Source organism: Callorhinus ursinus, unplaced genomic scaffold (assembly GCF_003265705.2).
Source record: "Callorhinus ursinus isolate GAN/ISIS: 27379988/994484 unplaced genomic scaffold, GSC_fseal_2.0 scaffold8, whole genome shotgun sequence".
Classification (NCBI taxonomy): domain Eukaryota; kingdom Metazoa; phylum Chordata; class Mammalia; order Carnivora; family Otariidae; genus Callorhinus; species Callorhinus ursinus.
Genome location: NW_027397070.1, coordinates 49,211,719 through 49,226,367, shown reverse-complemented (window position 1 = coordinate 49,226,367; position 14,649 = coordinate 49,211,719). Strand labels below are relative to the sequence as shown.

Here is a 14,649-nt window from a genome sequence, read left to right as displayed (position 1 = left end):
GTTACAAGCAGCAAACCTTTGAGTGCAAAGATTACCAGAGTTATGAAGAAAGGTATTGTGGAAAAGGTGGAATTTGAAAAGGACACGGGAAAAATAACAGAGATGTTGTGGGTATTGTGTGCTTAAAATTGCAGTGGCAGAGTGCAGTCTTTAAATGGCTAGCCTTGAGGACTACCTAGTTTTTTTATTTCATTGAGTTCTATTTGATTCTAGGTGAAATGTTATTTATCTCCAAGATCTACCAAGGATTACTTAACAGCAGGGACTTGACATACTGATGTGTTACAGTATTGGTGTCACCAATTATTGTTACTAAACTAAAGATTTAAAGTCATACTGATTTAGTTCTCTAAATTCAAGTGTATTTGGGGTTATGTATCTAATAATATCACTTGCATTTAATATGCTTTATTTGGTGAAGGGAAAAGAGTAGACTAAGATGTCACAACAGTAGCACTGTTGATGTATTGGACTGGATAATTCATTCTGGTATGCGGCTGTCCTGTGTATAGTAAGATATTTAGCAGCATCTTTGGCCTCTATCCATTAGATGCCAGTGGCACCCCTCCCCCACCCCCTCTCCATTCCCTACCCCCAAGTCTTGAGGATCATAATGTCTCCAGACCTTGTCAAATACCTACATTGTAATTACTTTGCCCCCCAGTTGAGAACTACTGAGGTAGACTTCCGCTTGCATTTACAACCTACAGCCCACTATGTACTCCTTCCCCCTACCCTGCCACCACAGGAGTGTGCCTCTTTACGGGAATGTCATCTTTTACAAGAAGCAGCACAATTAAGACCCTCTGGAAGACTAGAGTATGTTCAGACCCTAATCCAGGCCAAGTTACCTGTTTACTGAATTATCTAAACTCTTTGCTTTGGCAGGCTGCCTGCCTTTTGATCATATTGGTAACCATTCTTCCAGCAGGTGATAAAGAAAAGAGAAAATAAGTAAATGTTTTGGCTTCTTTGTAACCATCTTTGTATCCCTCCTGTGTATTAGATATACATGGTGTATTGAATATAACTATGGTAGAAGCCCAAAACTTTTGACTCCATTCATCCATCCATTCATTCGTCATTCAGTTAGTATTTGTCAAAGATCTACCATGTGCCAGACACTATTCTAGTGCTGGTTTTACAGTATTAAATCAGTCTGGCAAACTCCTTTATTTTCAAAGAACTTATGTTCTAGGAGAGACAGACCATATGCGTGTGTGTGTGTGTGTGTGTGTGTGTGTGTGTGTGTGTGTAAACAAATCAGTAATGCAGTTTCAGGGCACTTGGGTGGCTCAGTCGGTTAAGAGTCTGCCTTCTGGGGTGCCTGGGTGGCTCAGATGGTTAAGCGTCTGCCTTCGGCTCAGGTCGTGATCCTAGAGTCCTGGGATCAAGTCCCGCATCGGGCTCCCTGCTCCTTGGGAGCCTGCTTCTCCCTCTGCCTCTCTCTCTCTGTCTCTGTCTCTCATGAATGAATGAATAAAATCTTTAAAAAAAAAAAAAAAAAGAGTCTGCCTTCTGTTCAGGTCATGATCCCAGGGTCCTGGGGTAGAGTCCCACATCAGGCTTCTTGTGCAGCGAGGAGCCTGCTTCTCCCTCTGCCTGCCGCTCCCCCTGCTTGTGCTCTCTTGCTCTTTCTGTCAAATAAATAAATCTTTAAAAAAATGCGATTTCAGGTAATAATTACTAGGAATAAAATAAAGATAAAAAGACAGAGTGACTCAAAATGTGGGGCTGCCGTTTTGGATGAGGTGGTCAGAAAACAGCTGTGGGAGGTATAATTGAGAAGAGACATGAATGCTAAGAAGGAAAGACTAAAAGACCTAGGATGAGGGCACCTGGCTGGTTCAGTCAGTAGAGCATGGGACTGTTGATCTTGGGGTTGTAAGTTCAAGCCCCATGTTGGGTGTAGAGATTACTTATGAAAATCTTTAAATATGAATGAATGAATGAATGAACTGGGGAAGAGTTTTCTATAAAAGCACTATAGGAAAAGAATGTTCTGAAATAGAATATTTTATGGCAGATGGAATAGCAAATGTGAAGATCTTGAGATGGCTGAAGGCATATAACATTGTAGTGACATAAAGATTGTTATTGCAAAGGGCAGAGTGAATTTAGTTCTCCTGCAAACATTTAAGTAGCCCTTGCTGTGAGCTAGACAATGCCTGAAGAGTTAGGGATAAAAGAAGCAGAAGGCATGATTCCTGCAAGTTGCTTAGTCTAGTGAGAAAAAGAAAGGTAAATGAGTAGATGATTCTGATACAGTAAGATAGATGTTATAGTAGTAGTACATAGGGAGTCTTGTAGGAGCATGGATGGGGGCAACTAACCCAAATTGGAAGCTCCGAATAATCAAGTCTAAATACTGTGTTTAGACACTGTGCTGGGGGTTCATAGATTTTCTCATTTAGTACTTAGAGCAACTCTGTGAGGTAGGTATTCTTTCGATCTGTCTCTACAGATGAGAAGACAGAGGTTCAGAGAGGTAGGTAACTTACCTGGGTTACTACCTGGCATAGGTAGGATTTGAACTCTGGGCTCTTAACCATCACAGTACCCGACTCTCTAGACCAGATTAGATCCCTCTTATGTATGTTGTCATAGCACTCTTTACTTTTCCTTCATCATTTAACAGAATTTGTAATTATGGATTTGTATGAGGGATTGTCTCACCTCTGCAAAACTGTAACCTGTCTTTCTGTTTATAGTCTTGCGTACCTAGCACAGTACCTGCACCCGAGTGATCAATAAATATTTTGAATAAATAAGTTCTATTGTTTACTCAAATATGCTTACTAGCCAAGAATCACAAAGAAACCTTAACTTTTCTATTAAATGTATTATTCTTTTATTGGGATCCTTTTATGGTCCTTTGGGGTATCTCTATAATAATATTTATCGTACTTCAAAGTTGCTAAGAATTGCTTGGTAGAAAGGCTGCTTTGATTAAAGAATAACAGACTACATCTTTAGAATTTCTGCTTTGAATCTTTGACCTCTTAACTTTTAAATTGCATTCTAAACTAGATACCTTTGGGAAAACACACTTAAATATGCAACATGTATTTTCTTTTATCCACCTCTTTGTTACATTCAGTACTAGTACTTATTTTTTTGTATTGACACTAAAATAGTTAAAAGTAAGAAGCATAAAAGTAAAGCAATTAAAAATAAGGAGTTTGAAAGTAGTAAAGACATTAAGGTGACCATATAGTAGACAGTTGGCCCCTGGGTAATAGAGGATGCTTCCTTGCTTGTTACAAGAAAGCATAAAAACTCAATAGTTTATAGTTTATCTATTATATGAACTATCAATTTTTTATTCTGGGCATATTTGCCTGCATCCTAGTCAAATGTTTTTTATTGTATGTCTCTGAGTACTTATTTCTTTTCAGACAAAATAAAATGACTGATATTTAATACTGCTGTAAATCATCAAAATGTTTGACCTTCTGCTCAAGGGACAAAGTAATATAGTAAAATAGTCTCTGATGGCCAAATTGCAATGATCAAATGTAAGAATTTTTTAAAATTCTGACTTTTATTATCTTTGCTTATAGCTTTTTACCTGCACCTACTCAGCTATCTCAGGACCAGCTTGAGGCTGAAGAAAAGGCAAGATCCCAGAGATCACGACAGACCTCACTGGTCTCCTCCCGAAGAGAACCTCCCCCATACGGGTACCGGAAAGGCTGGATACCTCGGTTGTTAGAGGTAAATAATTGTGCTAACCCTTGTAAAATAAATTTAAACCCTAGAACCTCTGCACATGAATACCAATATGCTAGAAATCCTGGCTGTGTGTTTGTAAGACTTGTACTCCCCTTAGGGCACTGATCTTTTTCTTCTGGCTTATTATCACTGCTTTGTGATCACAAGAGAATTGTATCTGCTTATATCTCTTCTTATGTCCAGCTATTAAACATGTACAAAAGAAACTAACATACCCTCTGTAAATCAGCAATTACTGCATATGGAAAATAATGGGAAAGTAAGAGGAGAAAATGAAAGAATGAGTTCATGTTCAGGTGCCTTTCCCTCCCTTCTCCCTGAATGCACAATAACCCTGCAGAGACAGCCTTCCTCCAGGGAAAACTCCAGCAGCATTTCTTTTTCTGATTTCCTTCCTGTTAAGTATAGTGGTAAGAGCACTGGCAAGTAGTTTAAAAGAATAAATAAAAATAAGTGTTTCTGCATCATACCTGTGCTTCTTACTGTTTGTGTGACCCTGGCTAGATCCTGACCTCCTTTCATCTGTTTTCTTGTCTTCAGTTTGAGAATGTTTATATAGGTCTAATATACGGATTAGGTAAATTTTTTAGAAGGTTTAAGAGAATTTGATGGTAGAATTGGAGGCAGTGAGGGCGAAAGAAGAAATCTGGAATGATCTTTTTATATCTCTAGCTTGTTCCCAAAAAACAAACATCTTTGGCAGTACCTGTCCTCCTAGTTACTCTGTATCCTGTACTACAGTTCAATACATATTCCTTTCCCTAATTCCAGGACAGATTTCCCATGCTTGACCACCTTTTTCATCTAGGGAGAAAAGCAAATATTTGAGACTTAACTATTTTGCTTCCCCAAGACCACTTCCTCTTTGATCAAGCCTTTTTCTTCTCCATCTCTCAATATTCCTTCTGACTCCTGCAAATTTTCTTCCTCCACTTCCCAAGGAATGTCCCTGCCCTACTACTCTGTTCTTATACCATTCATTTTTGTACCCAGGTATTTCGTTTTATCACTTTGTTATATTTTGTCCTTTTATGGTTGTGATTTTTACCTTACAAATGTGAAGGGCTCATGCCCTTACCTTTTTTTATATGCCTCCAAGTGGTGATCCTAGTGAACTAAGTATTCATTGGACTGAAATTTGTTGCTTTGCACCCAAAAAGATGCCATCTGTATTCTCAGTCTCTCCCATGTTTAGGATTCCCCCTACCTACCAGAACACTCTATAGAGCCTAGAAGACAAACTCCCAACTAGATCATATCTTCTAAAAAATTTCCTTGTTTTTTTTCTCAGCTCTTCTCTAGACCTTATTAATTCTAATGTATGAAGGCCAGTCTTACTAAAATTACTATGGGATTGTTGTTGTTGCTTTTGTTTTCACTGATAGTGTAATTTGTGCAAAATAGAAGATTATCAAGGAGGCTATAATGCCCACTTATCTGGGGCAAAAAGGTAGGGATTGGCATTATCTAAGAGAAGGGTAGTATGTCTCTTTGGAGGGATGCTAGATATTCTTTGTTTGCCTCTCAATAGATTATAAGGCAGGGGGTGGCAGGCATCATTTTACATACAACAGAAATCTCATCCATATTTCCATTTCAGCATTATGACATTCAGGGACTCTTAACTTCTTAAAATCTTACTTGACTAAAGGTTTCATATATCCTAGTGGAACAGAACAGTTTATTTGAAAATCAAACCAAGATGGCCAGCTAATCTGGAAATACTGTGAATGCTTTTGTAGGGGAGTGAACGTTCTATGCAGAAAGCATTTTGTTCTAGTTTTCAAAGTAAAAACTATGATTTTCTGGTAAGCTTAATGACCACATAGTGCCACATCCACAGTTCTGAAGGGCTTATTATATTTCAAGAACCCCAGCAAATCTGGGCATGTGTCAGATTGATGGCCTGGGTACAGGTAGCACCTTTCTTGGAAATTGCTTTAACAATTTTCTACCTAATTTATAAGAAAATGTCTCCCTTAGCTTTACTGTTTGTTTTTAAAAATGTCAAAATTTTTGTTTAGCAAGTCAACATATTGTACCTAGGAAATCACATGTCCAAGATCTAATGGAATATTTCTTGAAGGAGGAGGTCTTATAAAAGTTGTTATTTTCAGGGTGCCTGGGTGGTCAGTCGGTTAAGCTTTTGCCTTCCGCTCAGGTCATGATCCCAGGGTCCTGGGATGGAGCCCCACATTAGGCTCCTTGCTCAGCGGGGAGCCTGCTTCTCCCTGGCCCTCTAACTGCAGCTCCCCCGCTTGGGGGTTCTCTGTCTCTGTCAAATAAATAAATAAAACCTTAAAAAAAAGTTGTTATTTTCGTAAAGTTTTTTCATCAAACCTCCTCGAAATGATTGATTTTAATATTTTTTCCTATCTTGTTGTATGTAAGCGATGAATCACTGAATTCTACTCCTGAAACTAATATTGCACTGTATGTTAACTAGCTAGAATTTAAATAAAAATTTTTAAAAATATCTTTTTCCTATCATTTTTTAATAGTACTGACTTGCCCTTTTTTGAGCTAAAAGAAGGGAATTTTAATTCAATAGAAAATACAAAGTTTTTTGGAGTCAAAAGATCTGAGTTCAAATCCTGCATATGCTAGCCACGACATCTTGGGAAAATCACTTAACTTGGGTGCCTGGGTGGCTCAGTCGTTAAGCATCTGCCTTCAGCTCAGGTCATGATCCCAGGGTCCTGGGATCAAGTCCCGCATTGGGCTCCCTGCTCAGCGGGAGCCTGCTTTTCTCTCCCTCTCCCACTGCTTGTGTTCCCTCTCTAGCTGTCTCTCTCTGTCAAATAAATAAATAAAATCTTAAAAAAAAAAAAGAAAAAATCACTTAACTTTTCTAAACTTGAATTTTTTCCATATGAAAATATGAGATGTTGAAGAAATACAAGAATTAAATGAGTGTGGGTTATATTTTGTACATTATAATAAGGTCCTAAGCAAATATTACTAAATTTAACAAAATTATTTAAAAATTATATTTAATATTCCTTTGTTTATTTGATGAGCTACCTTTTTTTTATAATGCTAAACTTCATCAACAGGCTTTACTTAGCTTGTTCTACTTTAGAAGTCTTAGTCCTCTCCTAAATAATTGTACATAGTCACCATTAAAAAAATGGTGAACTCATTTCTGGGGCCTTCCTATTCTGTTTATTTGCTTCTTGTGGAACATGAATAAATATGTTATGAAAGTCTGGTTCCAAGAAAAAATTCTTTACATTTCTGCACTATTACAGCTTATATTATATCTTAGCTCACTTATATATTATATCTTAGCTCACTAAGAAAATTATGTATACTAAAACTAAAAATCTTTTCCTTGTCCTAAACACTGTCCTTAATTTCTTAATATATATAAACATATAAAAATCTAGATTTGTTGCCATGGTTTAGAAGCCCTTTCATGATCTGGTGTTTGTCTGCCCATGCAAGCTTATCACCTGTGTGTCTGCTCCTCTGTCCTCAGCAGGCTCCAGCCCCACATCGGGGCTTGTTTCCTAAACCCACATCCACTTGTTTCCTGGAACATTCCAAGTTCATTCTTGCAGCAGGGCCTTCACACTATTTGCTCTGCCTAGAAAATGCTTCCCTCAGATCTTCCCATGCCTGATTTCTCATTATTCAGGCTTTAGCTCATGTTACTTCTTCACAAAGGCCATCCCTGCCCTATTGAAAGTAGCCTGTCTTTGCAGTCCCATTATATTTTCAAGGCATTTATCACAAGCCAAAGATTAGGCTTTTTATATCTTTGCCCACTAGGATGTACACTGTACAAGACCAGGGACCTCTGTTTTCTTTATTGCTATATCTCTAGCATCTAGCATAACATCTCGATAATTGTTGAACGAATGAATGTATCTTGAATCTGAAATTACAATTAAATATTCTTATTTCTTTTCTTTTTAATACATAGGATTTTGGAGATGGAGGTGCTTTTCCAGAGATCCATGTGGCCCAGTATCCACTGGATATGGGGCGAAAGAAAAAAATGTCAAATGCACTGGCCATTCAGGTGGATGCTGAAGGAAAAATTAAATATGATGCAATTGCTCGGCAAGGACAGTCAAAAGACAAGGTAATCCTCTCAATGATAAATATCTTTTGAAGATGTTTTTTGTTTGTTTGTTTTTGTTTTTTATTGTCTGTAAATGATACATATCTGGCCATTTAGTTTTATTAAAAGTAGCAATGAGGGGCACCTGGGTGGCTTAGTCGGTTAAGCCTCCAACTCTTGATTTCGGCTCAGGTCATGATCTCACGGTCCTGGGATCAAGCTCTGTGTTGGACTCCACGCTCAGTGGGGAGTCTGCTTGAGGATGCTCTCTCTCTCTCCCTCTCTCTCTCTCTCTCTCTCTCTCTCTCTCCCCCCCCCCCCCCCTCCCTCCCTCCCTCCCTCTCCTTCTGCCCCTTCCCTTGCTCGTGCACTCCCGTGCTCTCTCAGAATTAAAAAAAAAAGTAGCAATGAAATATACTTAAGCTAACTGAAGATAGGACTTCGTAACAATATGAACAATATATTAGGACTTCATAATAGCAATGAGTTTTTCCTTTGAAGTCTCCCAAATTGATGAAAACTTACATATATACTTGAGGTTTTCATCTATTTGTTTAACATTTTAAAAACAATTTGAAATTGTTAAATTCTAATTGTTTTAAGCTCTTTTATAGTACTAACAGTTTTTAAATGCTAGAAAATTGTTCAAAACTACAATTCTAGCATCCCACAAAAAAAAAAATTAGGTTTTTTGTATAGTGTTCTGATTCTTTCTCGTGTACTTAGAAAGTACTCACATAGATATTTAATTACTTTAACGGTTCATTTGAATTACACAAACTTTTTTCTCCTTTAAGTATAAAACTGGCACTTGCTATCCAGATTTATGATGGCCCTGCTTACAAAGTAATCCAAAGACCAAAAATAAAATTTACTTAAAATAATCTCATCACAGAGCAGCTATACTCAGAGTCAAGGAACTGTTTTTAAGAAGACCTAGTTTTTTCCCTTGTAAATAAGTGCTCCACATAAAGGTAAAGATATCTTTAGAATTGAAGATGTTGGGAAAAATAAACTTGAGAACCTTCAGTTCCTGTCCTTTGTCTCACTGTCCTGGAAACATTTTCATTTTACCCTCTAAAATAGCACTAATGACAACCCATCCTCTGCTCCTGCATCAAGGGACCTGAGTTCTTAGGGAAAACAGTTACACTGTCATGCAAATCTGTGTCTTGGGTTTCACCTGGGCTCCCTTGGTGTTCCTCCAACCTCTAACTCCTCCTCCTCTCCATCTCCTCTCAGCTTAACAGGTGACATCTGTTTGCATATAAAGACTAGTGGAAGAAAATTGTCTGCTTTCTTTATCCTACATGGGGCTTTCTGTCTTGACTTTTCCTTTTGTCTCTATAAGAAAGCTCTTGTATCTAAACCTAATCTTGCCAGATATGCTGTAGTGTATCCTGGATCTCATTCCTTACCCTCTCCTTTACAGCCTCACTTTTTCTTTATTCTTCTTGTTAACCATGACTTTCATCTCCCCTCCTCTCCTGGCTCCTTCCTGTGAGCTCTTAAATATGCTTGCTTTTCTCATCTCATCTTTTGTTAGAAAATTTTTCCCCGACCACCCTCAGGACTCTCTCTAGCTACCACCAAATTTCCACCTAGTTTTCTTCACTTGCCTTCAAGCTTTTTGCTTGTTATCTGTTCTATTTCTTCACTTTCTTTCATTCTTCATTTAACTGTAATAGAGCCTCACCTCAGCCAGTCTGCTGAGATAAACTCTGGCAAAAGTCTCTAAGACTGTTTCTCACAACACCATCTCTTTGACTAATCTAATTTATTCCCTTGGCTAAAATTGCCACTTACTTTGGTGACTGTTGGATCTGTGTCTCCAGCCCAGTTTTCTCTCCTGGGCTCTCGGTCCTTCTGTCTTAGTGTCTGCAAGGGCAAAGCTATTAGATTTTCCCAAAGTACTGCTCATCAAACCCAAACCTAAGTGCATAATATTCCACTTAATCTACCTTCTCTATTCTCTAACTCAGCGACTGGCAGTGATATCTTCTGATTGACTATGCTAAAAGTCTGGGAGTTCTTTTTTCCCCTTATTTTAATGTTTTTTTTTAATACACTAATAATAAGTTCTTACTGTAGAAGATATCAACAGTACATAAGTATGTATATACAGTTCTGCCTACTTCTCCCACTTCACTTCCCAGAGGTAAGTACTGTTACTATAATGATATACATCCTTCCAGATCTTTGTTATGGATTTAGATATTGATGTATACATATTCCCACTTTATACACAAACATCTTTTTTTACATGAAAGATTTTAATATTCATAACTTTCATAGACTTGCTTTTTTTACTTAATATATTTTAAAGATTTTTATTAGTATATATAGGTTGGCTTTTTTTTTTTTAAGATTTATTTATTTTCGGGAGAGAGTACGTGCACAGGGAGGGGGAGGGGCAGAGGGAGAGAGAGAATCTCAAGCAGACTCTGCACTGAGCATGGAGTCCAACACAGGGCTCAATCTCATGACCCTGAGATCATGACCTGAGCCAAAACCAAGAGTCAGAGGCTTAACTGACTGAGCCACCCAAGTGCCCTAGTGTGCTTTATTTTTAAAAGATCTATATATAATTCTATGGTGTACTTAGGCCTGAATTTTTATTTTTAAGCATTGGTTGTTTCTTAAAAAAAAAAAAAAAAAATCGGTGGTTTCTAATTTTTTACTTTTCAGGCAGTACTTAAGATCCATATACAAATACCTTTTTGCACGTGAATATTTGTGTAAAATAAATTCTTAGTGGATTTACTGGGTCAAAGGATATTCAGATGTCAAATGTGACACATAAAGCTATGTGTTCTCTAAAAAGACTTTGCTGAACACTCATTCCATTCCTTTGTGTTTCCCTTAGGCCCTCCATCTGTTTAGTCACCATAATTTATCTTCTTAACACTTCTCAAGTATATGCCCTTCTCTGCTACTTAATTCAGGCCCTTATCATTTCTTGCTTTATTTACCACAGCAGAGTCTGAACCGATCTCCTTGGCATTTGTTTTGCCTGCCTAGAAAAACAGATTCATCCTTGTTTATTTGTTTAGCTTTCTCTCTCTCTCTCTCTCTCTCCACACACACACACACACACACACAAGTGTCCACGCTTAAAATCTTTCCGCGGCCTCTAGGGTAACCAGCCAAGATCCTTATGGCACACATGACCCCTTCCTTACCTTTCTAGCCTAGCCTCAACTCTCATGACCAGAATACTGAAGTCCAAAAGTAAAAAGTCCAGTTTTAACCATTCTGTTTATTTTCAGTACAAAATAATCACCATTGTGCATGGTTGTTAAAGAAGAAAAAACTTTCATGGCGCCCAGCTGGCTCAGTCGATGGAACGAACACAACTGTTGATCTTGGGGTTGTGAGTTCGAGCTCCCACACTGGGTGTAGAGATGACTTAAACATTTTTTTAAATCTTTTAAAAAAAGAAGAAAAAGCTTTCAGGCATTTTCTGTAAAGATCTGCTGTGAGGAACTACTGGCGGCTCCCCTAATACGGCACGTTCTGTCTTACCATGGGAACTTCCCAGGCATGCCATCCTGTGCATGGGAAAGCCCTTCCCCTATTCTTCAACTCAGTTCTGTTGCTTTCAAATTGCAGCTTGCTCTTCACTGTTTTAGTGTACTCCTCCTAAGCTTCCTTGGCTAAATGGGGTTTCCTTTCTTCCTCTTCCCTATGTTTATCATAGCAGTCATCACCTTTTGCTGTACTTAACCTTTCACCACTACCTATGTCATTTGACTGTAAGCTCTATGAGGACAGAGATTGTATCTTTAGGATTCCTCTTTCGCACCTAACTTAGTGCTTGAGATTTTGGCACACAGACATTCATCAGTGATTATTGGAGAAGCGATAGCACTTTTCATTGAATAACAGAAAACCACTTCTCCTGAGCCAGTAGGAAAGCATAGTTGATTCCTGCAAAAGGAAAAATAGGTCCCTATACAGCAGGGCATATACTGTAAATGTCCTCTGTGCCGTGGAGGCCTTCACTGGGCTTTAACTGCCTTTCTTTTGATACATCTCTTCTTCTTTGGAATAATCACTATTCTTTATTGGTATGTATTGCCTCTCCTCTCATTGGTTAGGAAAAAGCAGCACTTTAGGACAGTAGTTTGGTATTGGCAGGTTGATAATTTTGAATGACATACTGTTTTAGCCCATTTTGCATTAAATTTCAAGATTGGAAACCACAAATTTTCTCTGATACCCAGAGAATGTCTGAAAGTTTTTTTCATTCTCTAACATGTTGGTGATTATTTTGTTTTGAAAGTAGAGTAAAAATGTTAAAACTGTTTATTTTTAGATTTCTGTATTCTGGCCAAAAAGGTCTTTAAAGTAATATTCCTTTGTACACTGAAAGCTTTACATGTTTGTCTATAATGCAGCCACTACAGATGAATCCAAAACTCAGAGGTTCAACCCTGATTCTAACCCTGATCCTAATGGGGGAAGCTATGCATGTGTAGAGATTGGACGTATACAGGAAATCTCTGTACCTTACTCTTAATTTTGCTGTGAACCTAAAACTGCTCTAAAAACATAAAGTCTTTAAACACACACCCACACACAATGAAGATTTTTTAACAGAATGAGCAGGGTACTGAATTAATTGAGAAGAAAGATAGTGAATAGAATGGCTACTTGGACTGTTCTAACATTGTTCCTGGTAGATGTATTTCCTTGCTGGACTTTATGCCCTGGAATATACATTTGAGCTTCCTACACAAATTTAATAAATAAGTATTTTAATTTTTTAAAAAGTGGATGGGTTAATGCATGAAGTTTTTGAATGCATTTAATAATTCAACATTAACTGAGTACATGTTGGCAAATGCATGTTGGAGGAGGGGACACTTCTTGATTGTTTGGGACTGTCTTGAACACTGTATAATGTTTAACATGATTGCCACTACCTATTAAATGCCTGTAGTGCCTTGAAGGTGGCAGCAATGCCCTGTTTTAAAACCACTGATTTTCTTGTTTTAGAAGTAGGAATTGGCTACTAAATGTGGCTTTAAAATGGGGCTTTTAAAAATTTATTATCATTCAGGAGGCTGATATTCAGGTCTTTGGCATAGGATGAAAATAGTTTATTGGATTATTGAATTTGCATTATAGTGCAAAGATTTCTGATTTATATCAGAGGGATCTGGTTTTCTTCAGAAACCTGAGAGTTCTCACTGAAATATTAATAGTGAAAGGTCAAGAATGGTAAATGCTAGCCGTGGGTATAAGAGATTATGAAAAAAGGCAAGATTGCCAGGGATAATATTCTAGAGCAAGTCTAAGACCATAGATCTCTCTACAGGTAAAATAAATACTGTATACACAAGATTTGTGGTAATACAAAATTGGTAGGGAAAAACATTTCTTGAATTAAATTTTGATGGAACTAAATCCCTTTTTTCCCCCAATTGTGACTTTTGTGATAAATCTTGAAATAAAAAGCCTTGATGTTTACATTTTTCCTTCTGAAATAGTTCTGTGGGAAATGTTACATACATGATAAAGAATACCTTCAGCCCCTTCCTCCCCCCGCCAAAAATAACTCTCAGCAGCTTTAAACTGACCCCAAGATAAATTGTATTTTGCCTTGTTCGTATGATTTCACAAACAAGCTAAGTCTAAAGATGGTGTTTCCTTTTTACCCCCCAAATGGTGAATATGTTTATCCTGTCAGGTCAGTCCAGTCCTTTGCCAGTTTTCAGTAATAAAAATAAAGTTTCACAGATGAGTTATTGCTTTATATTGTTCACACAGCTCATTTGTGCTCCTCATACCTTCTAGAGTATATTGTATTTTTTCAGATAACCCTCCCTAGCCCCTTTGCCTCCTGGGATATACTGAGTTTCTTCAGCACATTTGGTCTCAAGCAATAAAAATTTGGGGTTTTATAGTTAATTACCATGGAGGAATCTTGCTCTTCAGACGTCCTTCACTCAGCTTTGTGAGATGCTAGAATCTTATTGATGTTCACTTAAAGGGTTATTAACTTTGGAATACCCAAATAAGAAGCAGCAAATGGCTCTTGTATGCTAAATTAGTATTGAGACTTTATGTTGAGCATATATGACTACCAGGGAGCCATTTACTTAGAATCTCTTCCTGTAATGATTGCTGTGTAAAAGTAATTAACTCTTCATAGTCTCTATTATTTTCTAGAGTATTGTTATGTAATTTTAAACTCATGTGATATAGATTTTTCAATCTTGAAATAAGACTTTTGAGGTCAGTTACTAGCTGTGTGATCTTAATGTACTGAGCCTCACTCTTGTCCCCAGAGTGAGTTTTAGGTCCCTTCCAAATGAACACTGAGAAGATGGTGACACTAGCAGCTCACATATCAGTGGTCATGTTTTGTGGTAAACTGTCTACACTTTCTTTCCTGATCCTTTGTTTCATTCCTGAGAAAAACAAGCTAGAGATTTCTCTGTAGCCATGAGATATTTTTTTCTGGGAAATCCACAGATTATAGAGAACCTTCTGTAGGGCCTACAATATCATCACCTTTAGAATAGAATTGAGCATCTCTAAAATTCATATATTCATTCATTTGTACGAAAAATATTGACTTGAATGCCTCCTGTGGACCAGGCATTGTTACAGGCCCTGGAGATGCTTTAATGAATGAGAGATTCCTTATCAGTAACATAGGTATAATCATTGTACATACCTCAGGGTTGATAGAAAAGTTCAGGTAGTTAATACATATAAAGCAAAAGAATAGTGGCACAATGTAAGTGCTTAATAAATTTTAGCTATTTTTATTACTTTAATAGAGATATAGATAAACAAGTAAAATGGGAAATAATTGCATACTGTGAGCAATG

General features: G+C 37.5%; 1 protein-coding gene across 2 annotated transcripts in view; it reads left to right on the top strand.

Moving 5' to 3' along the window:
* SNW1 (SNW domain containing 1) overlaps nucleotides 1–14,649 on the top strand; it is a 33,328-nt gene that overhangs the window by 1,459 nt on the left and 17,220 nt on the right. For both annotated transcript variants that reach the window (XM_025869540.2, XM_025869539.2), the window contains exons 2-3: nucleotides 3,564–3,717; nucleotides 7,664–7,825. In XM_025869540.2, coding sequence (XP_025725325.1) covers nucleotides 3,564–3,717; nucleotides 7,664–7,825 — 316 coding nt within the window. The remainder of the gene's footprint in view (nucleotides 1–3,563; nucleotides 3,718–7,663; nucleotides 7,826–14,649) is intronic.